Source organism: Phaethon aethereus, assembly GCF_964289735.1.
Source record: "Phaethon aethereus genome assembly, chromosome: Z".
Classification (NCBI taxonomy): Eukaryota; Metazoa; Chordata; class Aves; order Phaethontiformes; family Phaethontidae; genus Phaethon; species Phaethon aethereus.
In genome coordinates, this window is record NC_138577.1 from 7,299,183 (window position 1) to 7,321,660 (window position 22,478).

Consider the following 22,478-nt stretch of genomic DNA (forward strand, 5'->3'; position numbering starts at 1 on the left):
AACCTGCAGCACCTGTATTCATTTTAGTATTTTCATAAGCTTAGGTGCTCAGCACTCTTGAAACTATGGAACAGCAGTATTTTTCAGTCAATCACTCCTCTTTGACCATTTCATTGAGCAATAATGTATCAGAGAAGGCTGCTCGAGATCCATCATAAGCACTCTTCTCGAGCCCAAGAAACAAATTACATCACAGCCCATTTTCTAATGGAGATCACAAGGATGCTTAATAAGCAGGCAAAGTATTCGTTAGTTGATAAAAGCCACAACCATTACATTTTGCATACCTAATTCTGCTAAAATATCCCCTTCCTTCAACAGTTTTTTTTAAGCTGTTACAGGAGTTACATTTGAGTAATGTAGTTATATGCAATAAAGTTACAAGGAGCTTGTTTTTGTACACTAAGTTTCTGAAGTAGGCACTTTGATATATACACATGCTGCACCATTAAGTTACAAAAAACATTTAATTAAAAAGTTTGTGGGGTCGGTTTTCTGTTTACTTATTAAAACCTCCCACCTTGAAGAGTCAAGAGACAATATTTTGAATAAAACAGTAACTCTTGTGGCAGTAATTAAATCTTTTTTTTTTAGTTTGCTCTGGAGATAAGGAATAAGAGATGATAATTAATAATTTAAATTGGTAATAAAGATGCATCTAAAACCTAAAAAAACATTTTAATAGCTGACTGATATATAGTCATATAAATTTATTAGATAGTTTACTTACTCATTTTTAGAAATGACCTATAAAAGAAACTGTAAGATAAGGCCATCCTGCATCAACATTATAGCTTCCCCAGGTGTACTTCAAAATTCAGCAGGTTTTTAGGCTGACTCAAAATGTATGTTAAAACCTTTAATTTGAATACATTAAATATATTTAATGTTTTTCAAATCCATGTATTAAACACAGACTGAACTAATTTTCATTTGTGCTGCTCCTCCAAGATCAATTAAACCAGCATACCGTATTACGGAATATGGACAGAAGGCTCCTCTTGGTGCTCACCTGAAGCCACTACACCAGTAAAACCAAGCAGCCAGCCTGAGGGAGTACCGCAGTTTTAGAGCTTTCTACAGCGAAGCCTGACTTATATTCTCCTTGAGGACTTAACTACAATTGCAACAACTGGAGAACAAGCTTGCTTTAGACAAATGAAATCGCTTGTATGTATAATACTGAAAATTAGGAGGAGCTTGCATTATTATTTTGTTAATAAATAATAAATTTTCCAAGTTAATAAACATGATGATTTGAAATCTTTTAAATACTAAGATAAAAGGTTGCAAGTATCTGAAGTGATCACCCCAAGTGAAATTCATATCAGGGTATAACACTGAACATCCCATTTTCACGGCATTAATGAATGTGATCATTAGACTATCACTCAGTATAAGCTCTATTATAACAACAAGGCTGAAGAAAGTTTCTGGTGCCTATATGACAAGGTGCAGTGTCTGAAAATACTAAATAGTAGCAGAAAAAGCAGGATAAAAATAGGAAGTTGAACAATCCAGCTCTATACAAAGCAACTGTTGTAGATCATATAAATTTCAAACAAAAATATCCCTTTGATCTAGAAATGACTGTACTGAAGATATAATTTTAAGAGGACAGAAAATGTACTCAGAATTTATATTCTGTGAGAACTGACTTACACTGTGAATAGCATATTGTCACCTAACATAGTCATCACTCCTGATATGCGTCTGTAACAACGGAGGCAAAAACTGCCTGTAATAACTTAGGAATGTTTTTTCTTTGTCAACTTAAATATGTTTTTTTCTTCAAGAGCACAGATCCTCAAAACACCACTCAGTTGAAATTTGTCAGCCTCAGGTACGGCAATACTTAAAAACCTTGTCTACTAATCACAGCTGAAAAAGTCTACAGGAGAATCATCATCTTATTTGGGCAGGTGTTGAGTGAGATTTTTAGTTCTGGAGTATCACACAATTTGTTCCATTTGTATTTGAAGTTCCTGAAAGTTATGTAAACTAGTTGATAAGAAGCCTACCTTCTCAACTGATTTTAGAAGACTACTCTTTCAAACCTTTATTTCACAGAATGGTTGAGGTTGGAAGGGATCTCTGAAAGACATCTGGTCCAACCCTCTGGTCAAGCAGGGCCACCTAGAGCTAGCTGCCTTGCATAGGATCATGTCCAGACAGTTTCTGAGTATCTCCAACGATGGAGACCCCATGACCTCTCTGGGCAACCTATGCCAGTGCTCCATCACCCTCACTATGAGTATTCATACCTGTAGTGTTGTATTTATATACAATTATCATCTGTCCTCCCTGTAAATCAGACTGCTTGTGAACTTTGTGTAAAACCAGTTTTTCCTAAAGGTTTTGAACTTCCATGTTTTATAAAACAATTACATTTCCCTTCTTCAATATACAGTGTCAGTGCCATAATACATACAGTTTGATCTCTTAGACCATCATGTTTTTAGTTTAGCTTCTAATCCATCTTCTTCAGATTTATTACATCTTAATTTAAAGGGCTCTTAATTATTAGACATCCTTATAAATTAAAGACAAAACTGGACTTCTAGTTTTGGTTTATTATTGTTCCTGAAAGACTGCTAAATCATATGGGTGAGGGTTTTTTCTTTGAGTCATGTTTTAAACTAAAAGAGAAATTACTTAAGACAACAGGTGAAACAGATTTTGTCCTCTTAGCCGCTTTTATTCTTGTAGGATTAGATATAAAGGCCTTGAATTTGTAATATTTAGACACTGAAACCTTTAGATGTACATTTAGAAATTTGAGTTCCTTATAAAAATGGGGCATTTTAGGCATCTGAGAAAACAAAACGTAAGAATTCAGTGAACACCTCAAGACCACAGACAATTATGCACAACTCCATGCCCTGTTTCGAGGCTAGGAGCAGGACTGTATGTAGGCACCTACACATAGTTCAAGATACACAGCTTTGGACAAACATTTCTGATGTTGAAAGTGACTCATTCATCAAAGGCTAAAAGATGACGTTAGCACTCTTTCAGGAAGCAGGAAAAATCTTTTCTGGAAAGCCTTCAAGTAGAGTCTCTCACCTTAAAAAACACTGCCCTAATAATCACTCCCCACTCCCCGTTTAAGCTATTTTACTGTAGAAAAAGCAATTCACAAGGCATTTACTGACTGGAAGAAGATGAGATGTTTCCAGGAATATGCAATAATGCAGCATGCACACACAAAATTATTTCCTTCAAAACCTAAAAGCTGATACTGTTTTGTAGTTTTACGTTTTTGGGGTGTTTTCTTTTGGTTTGTGGGGTTTTTTTTGTTTGTTTGTTTTTTGGGTTTTGGGGTTTTTTTTTATTTTATGAGGTTGCCTGCATTTTTTACTGAACACCTGGTTTTCTAACATACAGAATAAAGAGGACAGAACCTTGGAAACTTCAAGGAAAGGACATCAAACATAGAAATTTTCCCTGACTAGAAGTCAGACCATGAGGGATTTGAAAATCCATCCGAGTTCCTTTCAGCCTTGAGAGCGAAGTGATCTTTGGTTAAGTGAAGCATGGACTTATGGGGATTAAAAATTGGTGCAATAGCCAACGACACCTTACTGCAGCCAGAGAGGCTGATTTGTCCACCACTTTTACTGCTAATGTCTAGTTTTTAGCACAGGAGAAAGTTCCCATGTAACAGCACAGCAACTGTTTTATTTCACCAGAGGACTGTTAGGAAAAGCTATTGAAAACCTGCACAGAACTCCAAGATCCTTAAATGAAATGTGGAAGGCAAAGTAATTACTAAAATAAAATTAGTCTGGTGGCAATTGCCTTTTAATAGGTAAGAAAGCCTCACAAATTATTCTGAACTTAGCTGTTCCCAACTTTAGGGAAGAGGGGAAAAAACCCCAAACCAAAATACAGAAAACCCCAAGCTCTGAATTTCAACGTGTTTTCTCTAAACTGAAACTGCCACTATTATTTTAACATGGCTCGTATAAAAAAAATTACAAATTAATGACTATTTAAACTGAATTCCTATTTTAAATTTGAAGCAATGGGATAAAAATTCCTCTGATGAAATTGTGTGGATGCATGGGATGGATGGAGGGATGGAGTGGTTTCCTGGCTTTCTCAACAAATTCTGATGTTACCATCAAAATTTCTCCTTTGCTAACAGAGCACTGCCATGAGGAAAAAATCAGAATGCCTAATTTATTGTCATCATTTTCATCAGCTACATATTATAACTTTTCTAAGACTACACAAAAACGGAAGAAAGTAGTATGAATTGTTAAGGACTTATTCAGGATACAGACTTTAAAATCAGTATGCAGCAACAGCTGGAGGTAAAGTTTTATCGCTGTTGATGATAACGGATAAGGGCCCAGCTTGTGCTAAGCACTTTAATTTTCCTCCCCTCACACTTCAAGCTGTCCATTCTCAAAATACACTCCATGCAGGCATATTATGAGAAAAAAAAGAGTCAGGTATTTATTGTTAAATGAGAAATACTGTTCAAGAGAAAACGTTTTAGCATACCAACAGCTGTATTTAGGGAACCTATAATGGGAACCTGAATTTACATGTAGGTCTGTAAAGGTTATTGAAAGGTTAAGCTGGTCAGTCACTAGAGTGAGAATTAGTTGCTCAGACACACACATGCGGTGCTACTCTTGAATGCCATCTGAATGTCTCAGGATAGCCTAAAAATATCTACACGTAGCCTGCAAGTATGACAGGACCTTTGTGAAACCTTTGGCTGTCTATAAAGCAAGCTGAAGTTATTAAGGTATCTCAAATGGGACAGATTTCACTTGTCTATCATAGCTGAAACACTATCAAAGATCTAATGAGGACTGTAAGTCCAGTCTTAAGACTTTAAAAGGCTTCGCTAACATGAAGACGTGCGTATCTGGGTGTTGCATCAGTAGCTAGATCCTAACTCCACCATCAAAACCAGAGAGTGCAACAAATGCAGAAGAAAGTACTTTCAAGGGAAGACAAGACAGAAGTAAAACAAATGTGAAGCATAACGCATTATTGCATGAAAGTTACTGAACATGCTGCATCTGGTATATCACAATCCAGCTTCACAACCATCTAGCTCTTCCTTCCAAGGCAACAAAGGGCACATTAGCTGGTAAGTCAGATACCGGCATTAATACATACATCAGTCTGTAATCCTGCAACAAGGCACTGATGTTACTTAATGCTGGGTATTCAGCTGCACAACAGTGTCTTGTTATTTACAAGTCACAGTAATATCTGCTGTTATAGAACTGGAAACAAGGAATTAGAACATACAGCAATTGATAATATATTTCACCTCCAGCAGAAGTAGAAACTTCTCAGAGAAAATAAATATTCCTGTAGCACAATATTGACTTTATAATGCGACATTCAGATTACAAGTTAAGGCACATTTGTGAAACCGATGCAAGCATTCTTGTAATTTTTAACATTACTGATAGATGGGGATGTTTTGACTGATGGTTCCCTATATCTCCCTCCAAACAAACATCTACAGCTGCCCTTGAAGTATAACGGTACAGCATTTAAAAATCTGAAAGTCTAGATTTCTTGTTTAAGTCTACTTAAAATAAAAGTTACCCTATTTCTAGAATTGGAGGCATAAAACAGTCATAAAAGACAGCAGAAATTATTTCACCCAGATAAACATTCTCATCCTACAGCACAACCCCCCCATCTTCTAACACTGAGTGGGAAAAAAATTGGTTTTATGAACTTCAGTATCTATTGCTTAATATTTAAATACCACCATATCTATTATAAGTACAGACATCTGTATGTTAGAAGATGATGCAACAGTTCTATTGCAAGGAGTCCAACACAGATGTGGCTGCATCCACCAAATTAACGTGTAGAGATGAAAATGTAATGCCATATTGCCATATAAATCCAAGAAAAGTATGTGAACCCACAGCTGGTACTCAGCATTCTTTATCCTATTGGAAAGCTTTAATTCATTAAATAAGTATCATCCAGAAAGGATGCATATATGTCTCATAATTTTGAAGAAAGTTACTTACAGCTTCCATTCTTCAAGAGAAGAATGAGATTAGTTTTTCCTAACTTAAGTCTAAGGGATTCTCAGTAGCAAGAAACAAGCGTTTATAGCAAGTCTTTGTTGTATTTTGAACGTAAGAATTTCTCGTGATAGCTCAAAAAACCTCTCTCAGTATGTGACAGAGCATAGGTAGCAGACTGCAAACAATTTCAGGCTCAGAATGTACCGTGGATGTGCGCTGCCCTCTGCTGTACTGCCCAAATTCTTCTGCTAAGCCAAACAGCCATTGTGCTGTTTCTTTTTAACACAGACAGGTAAGATGCACTTGATCCCAAATGAAAACACTACATATTACTGCTCTGAGCATGCAAGCAGTGCCTGCTACGGGAAGATTCATACCCATCACCTTAGACAAATGATAGAGACCTCTAAAGACAAATTTTTAAATGCCCATATGTACATTTCCAAGCAGATAAGGAAAAATACACTTGGCTTTAGTTGCTCCCCCATGTGCTTAGTGCAAGACCTTTTACCCTAACCAAGGCCCAATAGTTAATTTTCTACTCTTTCATACAGAGCGTGCTGATTCGAAGTAATATATGCTTCAGTCTCATCTGTAAGCTAACACGCCTTCCACATGGATATGTCTCTTCTGCCCAAGTAACATTTTTAATTTACAGGTTTCCCATTCAATAAGTGTTTCACTATTATAAACACTTAACCACAATTCCTAACTCTTCATTATTACATAATGAAGGTATCTAAGGCATCAGAACTCCTATGGGAAGCTGTAGTTCAAAAACAAACAAGCAAAAAACAAAGGAAAAAAAACCACGAACAAAAAAACCCAACTAAATTCCCCCTAAAATAAATGTTTTTGTTTGTTAAAAACTTTGTAGAACTCATTTTCAACTAAAACATTTTAATTTCTCTCCACCCCAAGGCATTGATTGTAATAGTTGAAGTACCTTAATTTTCAAATCTTTCATTTCCTCTACTAGAGAAATCTATTTATTTAGAATCACTAGAATTATTCACTCTGTCTGTGAACTATTAATCCATACAGATGGCAACAAAAAAATAACATTAAAAAGGTTGAAACAAGTTAGGGAGAACCAAAATACATATCTGTTATTTTTAACTTTAAAGATACACGTGTTTTGCTGCAAACTGAAGGATGTATAAACAGTAACTTCTACTACCTTCTCTTCCCTAGCTTAAGTCTGTAATGAGCAGGACACTAAAGAGTCTATTTCCTTCTTTTTTTTAGAGAAGACTTAAAAATAAAAAAAAAATCTCAACAGGAGCTGAATGATCCAGCCAGCTCAGTTAGTCTGATTATGAAACACTTGGATTTTTGCTGTACAGTGGTTTGGTTTCATCACCAACACAAGAATTATAGGGAATAGAAGATGCATCATGTAAATTTCTTAGAAAAATTTCTTAGAAAGCTCACAGAACCACTTTGTTTAAAAGAATGTGAAATCTGAGACAGGAATTCGCATGAACACCTCAATGAAGTCATCAAGATTATACCTAATTCTGTATAACTACTGACAATACTTGTCTAAACATCTACTGTTATTTGGAATAGTATACATAAGAACCCAGAATTATTTGACAATTATTACAATACAACTGGCATCTAATTAGTAGATCTTGAATTTGCTTTCTGATAGCATGTTAAAAAAAAAGCTACGAAACAGGAATGTAAGAATTTAATGAAAAATGGTTTGATAAGAACAGTCAGGATACTTGGGGTTGGAGTCACTTTACAAATATTTTTTAATGCATCCCTATTTTTCATCTTTGGACCAGAAGTTCTGAAAAAGAAAGGTAATTATGATTTTAGCCAAATTTAAGATAACAGTGAAGTGCTTCTTGGTCTTACGTAAAGGCAGTCAATTTTTACTGTATACTACGTCCACACCTTTTTCAAAAAAAGTAGCACCCCTCAAGAAAATTCTTGTGTTTAACAAAAAACAACTTACAGGTCCAGTTTTCAGTGCAAAAAACTGTGACAGTAGAACAAGCCAGCTGAAAATTAAACAAAAACTCCAGTGTTTAAACACATGTCTGTGTTTAGGTGAAGTTAGACTTCCATTACCTACGGATGTATAAATGGCTCTTAAACTGACATCAAAACCCCATATCACATACCAGATACACATTATATCTTGCCTACTAATATAGGCAGATAGAGCAATATATCTCCAGTGTTCAGAGAGCAATTTATCTACTTGCTTTCTTATTCTTCAGCTGCCACTTCACACTACTAATCGGTTAAACCTAAACTTTGATTCACTGGATCAAATATTACTTTAGATGAGACAATAGAAGTTTACATTTAAAAATATATTCTGATCTACAATACTCAGTGGGTTATACTCAAAAGGAAAATGGAGCAAAACAGTACCAGCACATTAGAAATTTAACAAATGCTGTTACAAAATTATACTGCTAAAAAGAATTACCTGTTTTTGTTAGCAAAAGATTATCCAGATGTCTATCTCCAACTCCAAGGATGTAAGTAATTACACAGTAACCAGCTGTAACAAGTAAATAGTCAACATCAATGTAAGTATCTTTCCTGGAGAGCAAAACGTTCCACACAATTAACAGCAGCATATGACATGATCTTGGTTCTTGTTCACAACTAATAAATATACCAGAAAGACTAGGAACAGAGGTGGTGCTGGTGAAGAATAATCAAGATTATCATCTCTGTGAAGAACATTTGAATTAATACATTAAAACTCTGAAGTTCATTCAGTACTGCCTAGAATTTCTTTCTATGCAATTACATGCCTAACACTAAAAGCCTAAATCCATTCAAGATTGTGAGCAAGGTACTTCAAAGGAAGATGAAATATTTTGAGCAAAATGAATGTATGCATTTTGAACTTAAGATATTTTAAGACAACTGTAAACAAGCATTAGACACTGATATGAATGTGAATGTATATGCCAGCAGAATTCACAAGCTAAGCAGTAAGCCAGGCAGTGATAAATAAATTAGAACAAACATGAACTGTGTTAATGCTTACTTTGACCCACTAACCAGAACAGTCTGAAACAGTTCTAAAGACTGTACCATCAGAAAGAGAAGATACTGTGGAGCAACAACCGAATTCCATTTTTTTTGTTGTTGTTGGGGTTTTTTTGTTGTTGTTTTTTAGGATAAAGTTGCTTTTGATTTACTGGACAGCAAATGTGTCACTTTAACCTTGCCATCAGTTTACTGAACAAGAACTACACTACCACTTTTTCTTGTCATCCAAATGGAGCAAGAAGCTGAATGTAGCCTCAATCCCCGCAAAAAACAGATGTTTTAAAATTTTCTAGCTCAAATACAGATGATTTATTACTGTATAAATACTTTACATCTCCCTGAATTATCCAACTCATGATGTGGGAGGGGCAGAGGTTAAGATTATTGCTAGAAAGCAAAGTGTATTTAGCTTCTAGTCTCCTTTAAGGAGAACAAAAAGAGGGCCGAGGAAAGGAATTGCATATGACATGTCAGGCTCAAAACTATCATTTTCACAGGGATTCTGACAGCAAGTACATGCATGTCTTGTTGTCATCTATCTGCAGTCATCTAAACTGAAATGTCTTAATACCTCACCTACCTTGTCCTTTATACTTCAGATACGAAGTTACCAACTCTAAGACTGTAACTTACCACAGCTCTTAACATATGTGTCCATCACCTCGGCACTTATTCCATGCGGGCCGGTCTCACTCGGTGCATGTTTTCTGAAGAAGTTCTGGAGGGGAAGTCAACAACAATATTTAGTTATTCCACATGATCTGAAACAGGTTCTTCAGAACTAGCAGAAAGAAAGATTTAAATCAAGAACACAAACTGCCATTATTACAATCTGCTGAACTAACAACCACTCCCAAAAACCCTAGTAAGGTCTAATTTAATTTTGTATCGCTTTATTTTCTGTCTTAATCATTGTATTCTTATACTCAGTAGAAACAAATATGAAGTTCAAATTGAAGAGTTTCAAATTTAAATTCTTTACTAACAGCTTCAAAAAATTAACAATGCATTGAAAAGTTACTAATTAGTAACTACAAGTGCAAGATACTTCCACAGGAAACTGTTTATGCCAGATCAGCAAAAACTAGAACAGGACTCAGTTCAGATTTGTTAGCCATTACTAAATCCAATACAGAATCACATTTGGGACACACACTCTTACAAGGTTTATCATCATTATGTGCCTCCCTATTCCTCAACACAGCCAACCACTGCTGAGTTTAAAAGGAAAATATAAGTCATCAAATAGAAATTTGACATTTCCTGTGAAATGTGGACAGGGAGAAAACAGTCCTTCCCACTACTCAGAAGAAAAATTTTTTTTTTTTTTTTTTTTGACTGCGACAAAAGATGGGTAAACTATATCCAAGCCTAAGGACGAGTTTTGTCCTGCAAGCAAACATCGAAGTAAGCAAGCACTGGAAAGAGGAGCTTTGTAGGCATCCACATGACGTTAAGTGACTTAAATCCCTTCTTTTTTTCATTAGGATCTTACAAAAGAAAAGGAGCTACTGACAAGAAGGTACCTGCAGGCTAATTTAAGAAAGTTTTCCCTGAAAAGCAGTCCTTTTGCAACATGTATCGGAGTTTTAAGGACTGGGAAAGGTTTTAATTATCTTTGCTTACAGAGGAACGAGCCCTACTGAGATCTATTTAAAAAGCTGCAGAGTAGAAAGATTCTGTTAAATGAAATCCCTAAGAGAAATGTGGATGGAAATTTTTAATTGGTTAACAGGGCACTAGAGAGATCTACTGTCAGTGCTCCAAAATTTTACATGCTGTGTGTAAACAAACAAAACAAAAACCAAAAACAAATCAGACTTCAGACCATCCAAATGCTAAACGGTGGAGAGTGGATGAGAAGTACCTGATGAACTGTAACTTCAAGATTGCTGATAGAAGGTAAGTAACACTCAAACACCAAAACATTAAATTTTATATTATATAGATTAAACTTATAAATTATATAATTTATTTTTTGTAAAAATACATTTAAATTTTCCTCATATGTCAATTTGGTATGTTTTTATCTAACTTTTTATCTCAACCAGTTGAGCTCTGCTACCTAGCTTTTGTGCCATGCTTGAAATCAGAATGAATTTAGTGTGCCACTATTCAATTATGCGTCCCTGCCCAATTCCACAACAGTTACAGAAAGCTTGTTAAGTAAAAAAATAATTAAAGAGAGACATAAAAAATTCACACATTTCTATACATCCACCATGGCAGGGAAAGAGACATCAGAAATTATATAGACAAACTATTTAGTTGTTCCATTAAAAAAACCAAACACAAATAAACAAAAAACCAAACAAAATTAAAAAAAAAATCATTAAAAAATACTTTGACAAGGTATCAAGCCAAAACTAGTGGATGAATGACAGATACACTTTAAAACAAAACAGTACACAAGCACCATGCATCTCCCACTCATCATTACAAAAAAGACAGAATTTCAATATCACAACTACATTACACTTTAATTATTTAACTGGTATTATTTTTAGAAGATGAGATGCTCATATGTTGATTTAAGCATAATTTTTGGAAGGAAAACATCTGCTGTAAATACCCTTATATTTCAAGCTGTAATTTTTCTTCTAACAATGGATACAAAAATCAGTTGAGAGACTAAAGACTTTTGTATGACATTTAAGCTTGTAATTTATACTGTCTGACCAGAAGACTACTTAAAAATCTCCCATCCCATACCTGTATACTTTCCTCAGTAGCAAGTACTTCTGCAACTGGTACGGACTGAATAAACTGCATGAAGCCTGTGACAGAAAACAACCAAAAAAACCAAAATCTCCAATGCACAGAACTTTCAAGCTACTCTATAATGCATGTTTATTAAAGGACAACACTAATACACACTTTAATTCAACTACTTCTCATCAGCAAAAAAAAACATGTTTTGTCCCAATTTTCTGCCTTCAGTAGTTTTAAAACAACTTGTCATTAATATCAAATCAGCTTGCAAAAGGTCTGTTGTTCACAGTTTTCATGAGAAGAGAAAGATAAAGCAATGGCTTTCTAAATATTTATTCAGAAAGTATAGCCAACTTTCATTTTGTTTTGTCTTGTATTTTTCCTCCATTTCAGATCTATAAATAGGAATATCAAAAGTTACTTGTTTGAGAGCACACAGCAAGCTAGCAGTAAAGGTAACACTACTGATTGTCACATACTCCAAAATCCAGACCAGGCTTCCTTCGTGAAGGTATTTGAGTTACCTATGGAATACTGTGGTCACTCAAGTCATTTACTTCCATGACTTACATTGCAACCAGACTGTCTTACACATTTGAATCCTTTTTAGAATGTTGTACTATTTTCATAAGAGATGTTTTCTTAGTGTGTCACAACCTATGAACAGAGGGAGAAGACGACTCCCACTACTGTATTTTTAGGAAATCGAAGTATTCATACCATGTTTTGTACTAGTTGCCAGCACTTTATAGGGTGTCAGCTTCAAATCCAGATTCTCTTTTCTTAACAGCTGGGGGAAAAAAAAAAAAACACACACACACAAAAAAGGAAAGATGAACGAATAAAAAAAATCAGCTTCTATTTCCAAAAGGAAGGTGTATTGGACATTGATCTCCACTGTTCTTCACTGAAATCAGTTATGAGCAAAAGTCTGTATCACAATTTTTTTTTTTTTTTTTTTTAAATCTACACAGGATCATTGCCTGGCTATAAAGAAAAAAAAGTCACCTAAGATCTGAGAATCTGGAATGTATTAGCAACGTTAAGAGAGAGTCAAGGGAAATAAAGAACACAGAAGGGCAAGGATGTGGATTAATAATTCTCACCTTATCCATGAGTGAAATAATCTGAAGAATAAGTTGATCTTGACGTAAATCATCACCATGCTTAAAAATTACAGGATATTTGCCCCCATCTTCTGTCTTGAAGAATAACTGAGCAGGCATTAAGGCACTCTGGAAAAGGAAACTTACTTTACTAAGCTGGTTCACAGCAATGTTCACATTAACATGTTGCTACAGTGGAGTTCTAAAATATAAATCCTTGTTTTCTGCATTGTAAATTAGAAGTGAATTAACAAGTAGCAGGTCATAGGATTCAAGTATCAAATTCAGTTAGAAAAAGGTTTAGAGAAGTCCCATTTGAATACCAACAGCATTGCGGTGAGCACCAGAAGTCTCTTCACATTCCTCAAGTTCAGTAGAAATGAAGCAATTCTGAAGCTTCTAAAAGCAGTTACTCACTCTCTAGGACTCAAGAGTTAGAACATACCATTTCCACTTAGCAAAAGAGTGATCTAGGCATGGTTTTAAAAAAAATATCCTAAGGCTTTCCTTCTTTTTTTAGCAAGGAATGTGAAGGATACAGTCCCCCCCTCATCCCCCACCAGCAGCACAAGAGGAAAGGACAGGATTCAGATTTTCTTTGTATGCATGTAATTCCAATCAACATAGAAGCACTATGCAGAAGGTCACAACAAATTTAAACTGACCAGATCAAAGAGAGACAATTATAGGATAAATATCAAAGAAATGCTAGGGGCAAGACATCTTAAACAATTAATTCCTTCCTTAATCTATTTAGTAAAGGCAAAAATGCCTTTGTATGTTGTTGTTTGAGAAAGCCAATTTAGTTGTTTGCAATTTCTCTACAGAGAATGGGTTGAAGGGGATACCCTACAAGCAAGATTTCATTTACTGCAACCGACCAACTCACTTCGCTCAAAACCAAAACCAACAAACAAAAAATAATCAAGGATACAGAGTTTACTATTTGAGCAGTTCACATTAGATTTGTACATGCAATGATGTTTCAAAATTATTAAGTTCCAGAAAAAAAGGAAAAATTATTCTTTACATAGTCCTACTGCCATGTGACATCCAAGAGCACCAAAAATTAGTCATTCTTCCCTCTTTGGGTTTGACACCTTTTTATCCCATAGTACAGAATGAGAGATTAAATGGAAGTCTGTAACCTTTCAGAATCAAGAGGATCAAAGCCATGTCTGATTTTGAAACAAGCTACAACTCGTATTTCTGGTCCTAAACTTCCTACATTACTACAGAAGACCTATACGTAGACTATCTGACTTGAGTTTGTCCTGATCAAATTAAGCTATTATTCTTGATAGGACTTAGTTGCTGTTGCAGCAGTCTTTTTGTCACACGCTTCCCCCGACTCTTAAATCATATTCACTATAAAAGTTGACTCAAGTTTGTGAAACCTTGCTTTGATGAGAAGATCTTTCCAACATTGCCTTCAACCTGAAGGGCAACAGCATGCAACTGAAGCAACATACTCTTCAACGAGACTAACTGGTATATAAAGAAGCAAGCCAAGGCTGGGAAACCAAAAAATGGTATGGTAGAAAACTATGCAAAAATGTTCATCTCTGATTTTAAGTAAACAGAAATTATATCATAAGCAACAAGTAGCCTGTCAAAGTTTGAAATACTAGGCATAATAAAATTATGACCTAGTAGAGAAGATATATCAACCCGAGTTGCCAGAGCAGCTTGAACATTTTTTAATTGGCAGAAAATGCTTCCTGGACATCAACTTGTAAAAAAGTTTCACAAAGAAAATAGAGTTGTTTATTCACTTTAAGAGCGCATTACAGTTACATTTTGCCTCAACTATGTCAGCCTCTAAGTCTTTCAACTGATGTTTCTAAGCTTATAGCTCCTAAGATTTGTTTGTATTTCATCTATTCAGAAGATCTTATTTACCTTGAAAAGTGTGGCTTTTTCAGGGATTATCCCTTTAATTTTCACCTGAGGTTCCAGCGGAAGTGGAATAAGTTCCATATCTGCTAAATTCATCTTTTCATTATCTGCTAACAATGCCTGAAGCCTCTCATTCTAAAAGAATAAAAACTTGTTTAAAAAACAAAAAACCACATACTAGCTATAGACAAACAGTTAAAAAGTCTTTTAACAGAGGATCTAGCAATTATCCAATTTATTAAATTCTTTACTCCTCCAAAGAATCAAGGTTTCACTCATAAAATGCAGTGAAATAAAAATTATCTATTTGAAGTAATCTGAATAAGATATTCCATCTAGTCTGAGTATAGTCAAGCAGGTTTTTTAAGTACCAGGTATAACAGTCTTATAAAAATTTATTTTTAAATTGCCTGCACAAGTAGAAGGATGATTTATTTTCTACACCAGTATCAAGTGTTAGTTCTGTTTCAGACACTTGATTCAAGCCTTCATCTCTGATATTTTAAATCCCTGAACTCAAGGAGATCCCCTCCCACCAATGAACCAAACTGCCAACAGCTTGCGTAGACCACAGACTTCATGGCTTGCTCTACATTCTTACATCTGTAGTTACCAGAAACACATAACAGTCAATTTTCAAGTACTTTACACTTGGTGTCCTACATAATAAAGGTCAAATACATATACAGGACAGATGGACATCTGTTACAATCTCAGTGCTAAGAATTTTTAGTGAGAAGCTAGAATTCTTACTGTTGAATGCTAGCCAGAGATAAGTTTTCCAATCCTTTAGTTACCTTTTTCTTACGATTCCCACTTTCACGCTGCACTGCTTTCATTACATGAACCAGCCGATCTACAAAAGTCTGCTGGGCTGCCAACAACGAACGCATAACTCTGACAGACTTATCGCCCTAAGTGAATTAAAAGAAACAAAATTAGTTCTTTGTTCTGTAATTATTTTATCTAGAGATTATTCCTTTATTCTTAGGCCTTTGGGCTTTTAAGAGGTAAGTGAATAATGATCAATTTTCTGTCAATTCAAAAGGTATTTTCTGTAAAACACCATCAGAATCACTGTAGCTGGCAATCAATTATCTGACCTACTACTGCACTTCAATTTGCATCAACAATTTCAGCGGTGAACAGTCATGCATGACAAGCCTATTCACACAGAAAAAGTAAGTTACTAAGGATAAGCACATGGAATATTCTTACAAAGCCTAAGAGTCAGATTTGAGTAACATCCCTAAAATGGGAATTAGTATGAAGTGAGCGACACACTAAAATGAGGAAAGACTGCACACCTGCTGTAAATTATAAATCACAAAAGTTTGTTTGGTTGGGTTTTGGGGGTGTGTTTTTTTTTTTTTTTTTTTTTTTTTTGCTTTTTTTCCCCACTGCTCCAGCACCCTCTGCTGCTGATACACAGAACAACACTGCCTGTGAATTCAAAAGACCAGTCTCTTGTCTCTATTTGCACCGCAAGGACAAGTGCTTCCAATAAAGAAATAGTAATTAAAATAAACTGATTACACAAGGCAGAGGATTTTAGAACCAGCATGTTACCACCAGGAACAAGCAATAAAACATAGGAAAAAGTTCTTTTCTTTTTCAGTAGTTTCTTTGGTTTACCACAAACTCAAAATTCAAGCAAAAGTAGAAGCTTTTCTAAAAATCCCATATGTATGACATGAAAAACTGTCCTCCTTCTAGTCATCTGTGCCTTTTTAAAGAATGACTATCCCAAAACACTATATTTTTCCTTACACAGAGGCATTACCTTCAGCAAAGCCTGACTAAATCTTCGCATCACATTTAAGTACATTTCGTGAGTCTTTGGGTCCCTCTGCTGAGTGTCTTGATCTTCACACTCCACTATTACATACCTGCAGCATAAAAACAACCCAAGTTATGCTGTACTCCAGTGCCACACAATTTAAGTGAAATACAGCAAGCCCTGTATTATAGGCCTGGAACTAAAAATAAAGTCGGTATTTGAATAGGGTATCAACCAAGAGATGAACTCTTCAAAATTGTATAGTCAAGTTCCCACTTGCATCAGGAGAGTCCCTTAAAGTTTCTGAAGTCTTCCACTTACAGTGAAGTGGCATCTCAAACAGACAAGTCCAAATCATATGAACACTCCAACCAAGCAGTATAGGTGGGAAGAGTGGGCATTCCACGGTGCTGCTACCCTCTACATAACGTAAGGGCTGCAAGTATACCTGCAAAAACAACAGGAATCTCACCCTACCTGTTCCCTGTTCTACTATTAGCAATGGTGGAAGAGATGGTATCCTGAAGCAGCTCTGCAAAGTCTACATTCCAAAACAAGTTTTCATTTCTAAAAATTATGATTCAGGTACAAGAGTTGAACAGTACAATTTGGGACAGTTATACTGAAAATTTATTTTGCTGTGTTAAGCAGTTGTTTGGAATGCTTTTGTGCTTCCTTCTATTTGCAGCACTGACAAGAAAAAAGTAGTTATGCACTGAAGGTCTTCTTTCTGTTGAGCACTATATCTCCTAGTACTACCCAGTAAAAATGTAACCCCACTATTAAAAAAAAAGAAGAAATTAGCAAGTCAGTCGATTTTCAAACACTGCATTTGGATTCAAAAGTGACTCTGCACAATCAAACACACAGACTTTACAGTGACAGCTAGAATTAACCTTTCATTATGCACTTGTGTAGAATCTCTTTACAACAATGATTATGAGACAAGATTAGAGGTCTGTCATTTGCAGCTGATCAGATTTTACTAGTTTTATTTATAAATACACAATATATTATATATATTAAAATAAGGCCTATGGAACTTATTCCATCAGTATTATCTCAATACAATATATAACTAGAGATTACTTCTAGATCTGTGCTAACATATTGTTCCACACCGTTCCCTCACTAAAATGACAAAACTAGATTGCAGTAATATGTGTACAAAAATAGGTCCATATTTACAAAGTCTGAGCACCAAAACATCAATGAAAAAAGTAATGAATTGAAACATGCCATTTTCGTCTTCATTTGTTAAAAAGCCTTAAGACAGTTTCTCAAAGGTATCTTGAAACAAGGAGTAAGAGTAATTCTTCATACTTGGATAGGTGTCTCATAGGTCCCAGAGACAGAAAAAAACAGCAGCACTGACTTCTGTAAGCGCTGTTAAAGTATAAGGATAGGACAGCTTTACAATGCCAAGTGAATGAACAGGAGGTTTGATTTTCAAGGGTTATCGTACTTTTTCCATTGATCATTTTAGGTGCATGCTGTGTCTAGGTAGTCGAAATGAGCAATTGATCAGCAGCCAAGAGGATTTATGGCTACGTCAGCTGAAACAGTGGCTGCAACATTTGTATTTTGTCACTGAGAAATTGAGATGTCTGGAAGGAAAACAAAGAATAAATTGTCTGGTTTGGGGTTTGTGTGTTGTTTTTTTTCTTCCCTGCCTCCCCCCACCTGTTGTAAGACAAAAACTTCAGAGTTCTGGATGCTTTCAACTTTCTTCTTTCTGTCTGAGATGTTGCTGAAATGTGAGTGCACAGTTTCTATCAATGTGATAGAAGTAAGCTAACCTACTAACGCTTACCTTAATGAAGGATATTTGATTAGGTCAAGCATTTGGCTTCTACCCACATCAATTCAGCCTGCACTTATTCTAATCATTTACATTTAACAGCACTCCTTTCTGAAGCCAAACATTATCTTTGGCCACTGTAATAGAAGTATGTACACTGACAAACTGTAGTTAGGTCATGCACTTAAGTATTTTCAATTCAAGCTGCTGAAAAAGCAGTGAAAATAATAAAATTTAGAAAGACATTTACAAATGGAATCACTCTCAGGGTAGGTCAGGATTATTGTAGGAATTTTGTAAGAACAGTTTGGTAGGTTTACATTACATACCATACTCTATTCCTAATCCACAACTTATCTGTGGTTAATATTCATAGCACGTTAACATATAATCATGTGTATTGGTATTTTTCATTATAAGATGCATCTACAAAGGATACAAATAAGAATCGTTTCACTTAAGTTTAGCCACGTAAAAGGCACCTAAGCTCTCTATTTTAAAATGTGTGTATATACAACTAAATAGCTGTATGTGTTGTATATATGCAAATATATAGGTACATTAATATATACACATATATACACACACACTTTCAGAGAGTACAGCTCTATTCATCACAGCTTTCTTCAAGTGAGGTAATTCCTGTCTGCAAATACTTACTCAGAAGGCATGCAGATGACTCATTCAGGCATCTAAGTTAATTCTTAAGGGACTGAAGCGAGACAAGATCTTTAGCTGAGTAATCTTTCCTCTCCACTACCTAGATGAACTATTCACAAATAAAATTCCCTCTTAAGAAAGCACACATTTGCAATGACTTCGTGCTCATAGCATAACTACAAGTGGAATCTAAAAAATAATTAAGTTATCACAAAAAGTTGTGCTTTATGAACCTTCATAAAGTACACTCTTAATACTAAAGTGCATAACCTTAATATTCTAGCCAACACTGTCAAAAACTACAAACACAAGCCAAATAGAAAAGGAGAGCAAAAGTTTATCTACTTCCCACAACCATAAACTTGAATGACAACTTATAAACTACAGTTAGACTTTTTTTTTTAAAAATGTACTTTATGCCCTACAAATCACCTTCCTTTGTCTAACAGTAAAGTGCATTTGTGCATTTTAAAATACAGCTCCCTCCTTTTACTAATTATTCTGTTCAAATGCATATTGTTTTAAATCTACTACTTCACCCTGACAGAAACTGAGGTTCTCAAGTTCTTAAGACAGTTCATCTTTTGCTGTGCATCCTTCTGGGCATTACAGCTTCCATTTCAATTAGATATTGATAGAGTATGAATAAATAGTTTTTAACATACCAGTATAAGTAGTTCGCCAACGTGGAATTTTTGCATGCTCGTGTTATCAAGAAAGTGCAAAGGTCTTGCTGGAAGGGAATTAAGAAAAGCAAAATGAAGTTACACAGAAGTCTGAGCCCCTGGGAGAGAGACAAAGTTAAGGAAAAACCCCAAATAATTGCAGAGAGTTTTGACAGATACATTCCCTTCTAAGAGCTGAATCCAATCCAACCTAATATTTAAATCATATCAGTTTTAATATTACTCCAAAACAAATCCAGCAACAACACTACAAATAAAAACAGGTCTGCTACTACAGTAATCTATTTACCAACATGTTAGAAGTACATGATGTTCTCCAACAATAAATCTTTAACATAAATTTTGTATTTATAATATATTACACTTTCCTCCTATGCAATTATCCCTTGCTGTAAGACTCAACTTCAGAAGGTATTCGCTACCCTGTTTTGCATCTGAAGGATCTTAAAGTCATTAAGATGTTCTACATTTTAACATAAAGAACAAATCTGTAGAGTATACACAGTATTTAGTTGCTTTTTCAAGTTTCAATATTCCCACTAACAAGCAACCTGTGTATCTTTACTGGTATGCTCAACTTGAAGCTTATTTTCTATGAAATACTAAAACCCAAAAGGAAAGACTGGCAACAGGGAATGGATCTTTAGTTCAAAGACCAATTAACTGCACATCAGATTAAAATCAGATTCCCCTCAAACTGTCTTTTCCTTGCATCTTTCCCTCCCTCCAGTCCCATTTTCATTACTCTTCTACTTGTGGTATAAATTGAGTATAATCTTTGGCAGATGTAAAACACCACAGTGGCTCACTTAGGTCCAAAACGATGACACCCACACGAAAGAATATGGCTACAGGAAGAACAGACTGCAGAAACTAAAAAATTTGTGTAAATGTTTTCCATTAAAAAAAACTGCTTTAAAACATGTCAAACATATGCAATTGTCGGTATCTAATCAGAACGTGCTAGCCTTTGCAGTAAATTTCTCCTTTAAAGAAGAGTACCTTAATTTTAGGAAGAATTCAATACCCAGTCCCCCAATTTTGAATAGTGTGACCATGTACATAAATAGATGGCCTGTAAAAAAAATTCAGTTAAGCTATTGCTATTTCTTAGCATTTAGTTTATATTTATATTCTTTGTGCACTTTAAGTAGAAAGATTCAAATATTCACAAATAAAATCTAAAAAAAGTACCAGGTCACTAAAAAGCCTCAAGTATCAAAAATACAAGGTAAAGCATTTAACTTACATCAAGGCTTTCATTGTCTGCAAGCTCCTTTGTCTTAGAAGCAAGAGGTGGTGAGGAAACAGGTGGAACAGGGCTCATGATCTGGGAACTGCATGAAGGAAAGCATGTAATTGGCGTGATTCAAAGTTCTTGCTTGGGGGAAAGGGGCATGCATGGAAATAGCAACATATTTCACGTCCACAGCATAAGCAGCTCAGAAAACTGGACATGAAGTATCTTTGAAGATAGTATCTCATGCCTGTTTCAGAACAATCTGCATGAACAGCGCATTTGACAGTTGCAGTTCTGAAAACGGCAAAAATCTGTGCCTGGATAGCTACACAATTTATGTCTGTGAAGGACATTCGCATACATCAAATTTAGCATTTTGTTTCATCTTCCATAAAAAAATAAGCAGACACAGGTGGGAATTTAGCAAATCCACATTTCCAGGATATGCTTTTTTGAAATGTTCTTAAGATGAAATTGCTAATACGCAACACCTGCAAGCACTCATCTCTAGAGCGCAATTACACACAACAGAGGAGACAAACCCAATGCTTGCAAGAAAAAAAAAAATCAGACAGTAAATTTACCTGAAAGGAAGTAATCAAACAGCTCTACTAATGTCTAAGTGTCACGGCAGCCTCAAAATACACCACACATTCCAGGACACCCACCCTACAGCTTAGCAGCAAGATCAATGAGCAGCAGTATACTTGTAACATGAAAAGCATAGCCTAGCGACACAAGTGATTACACACTGAAGCTTAAGACTAAAAATGCTAGAAATTTGTATTAAATATTCATAGGAGACTCCAGTTAACCAAGATGGTTTGCACCTTTCTTAATACCATATTAATCCTGTATTTCAGTCTTTCTTTTGGATTCTTGCAAGAATAAAAAATGTGCTTCCCTAGCTCCTTCGCATTTACAGGATTCTCCCTACACCTTCTTTTGCACAAGCAGGAAAAAATTTCTTTCCATTTCAGACTGATCGGAGTTTTAGATCCTTATTCTTTAATGGAAGCGCGAAGCGAAGCCTCATACAACAACTTCGTTGAAGATATCCTAACTTTTGCAACAGAAAGCAAGTAATGCCAGTGTTCTTCCTGCTCTCCAGAAGCTGGCTTCCTTTACATGTGGCAAGGTCAAAGGCCACAACTTCAAAATGAAGAATGTTTTCTCCATAAACTATCTGTAGTCAGGAAATACATTCCATGTAAACTGAGGGTTAATTTTTTTTTTATGTCACTGCTTCAGATTATAAAATAGGACATGCAATGGTCCCTAAAAAGGAGGAAGAATTTGAGGGCTTACAATGTTACATGTTTCTGATTTTCTACTGGAAATCTAAGCTTCTTACCTGTCTATTTCTGCACCATTAGTTCCAGATGTCGTCATGCTTTCTGACATTGAACCTTGACTGTCCCTCTTGCTAGGTTCCAGTCCATTCTTTATGTCATCAAAGTTTTCATATTTCAATGCCTGGACTAACTGTAGCAGGTACATCAGCAAATCCTCATGGAGGAAAAAAAAATGAAAATTAGTTG

The 22,478-nt window shown here is 35.4% G+C and overlaps 1 protein-coding gene across 1 annotated transcript in view; it reads right to left on the reverse strand.

The window, feature by feature from the left end:
* Nucleotides 1-22,478, reverse strand: part of PIK3C3 (phosphatidylinositol 3-kinase catalytic subunit type 3) — a gene marked incomplete at both ends in the record, with an annotated part of 75,733 nt that overhangs the window by 21,995 nt on the left and 31,260 nt on the right. The window contains 11 exons of the mRNA XM_082013731.1: nt 8,476-8,550; nt 9,687-9,771; nt 11,766-11,830; nt 12,486-12,555; nt 12,872-13,000; nt 14,774-14,905; nt 15,568-15,684; nt 16,554-16,659; nt 19,677-19,744; nt 20,947-21,034; nt 22,292-22,446. Of these exons, the coding sequence (XP_081869857.1) occupies nt 8,476-8,550; nt 9,687-9,771; nt 11,766-11,830; nt 12,486-12,555; nt 12,872-13,000; nt 14,774-14,905; nt 15,568-15,684; nt 16,554-16,659; nt 19,677-19,744; nt 20,947-21,034; nt 22,292-22,446 (1,090 nt within the window). The remainder of the gene's footprint in view (nt 1-8,475; nt 8,551-9,686; nt 9,772-11,765; nt 11,831-12,485; nt 12,556-12,871; nt 13,001-14,773; nt 14,906-15,567; nt 15,685-16,553; nt 16,660-19,676; nt 19,745-20,946; nt 21,035-22,291; nt 22,447-22,478) is intronic.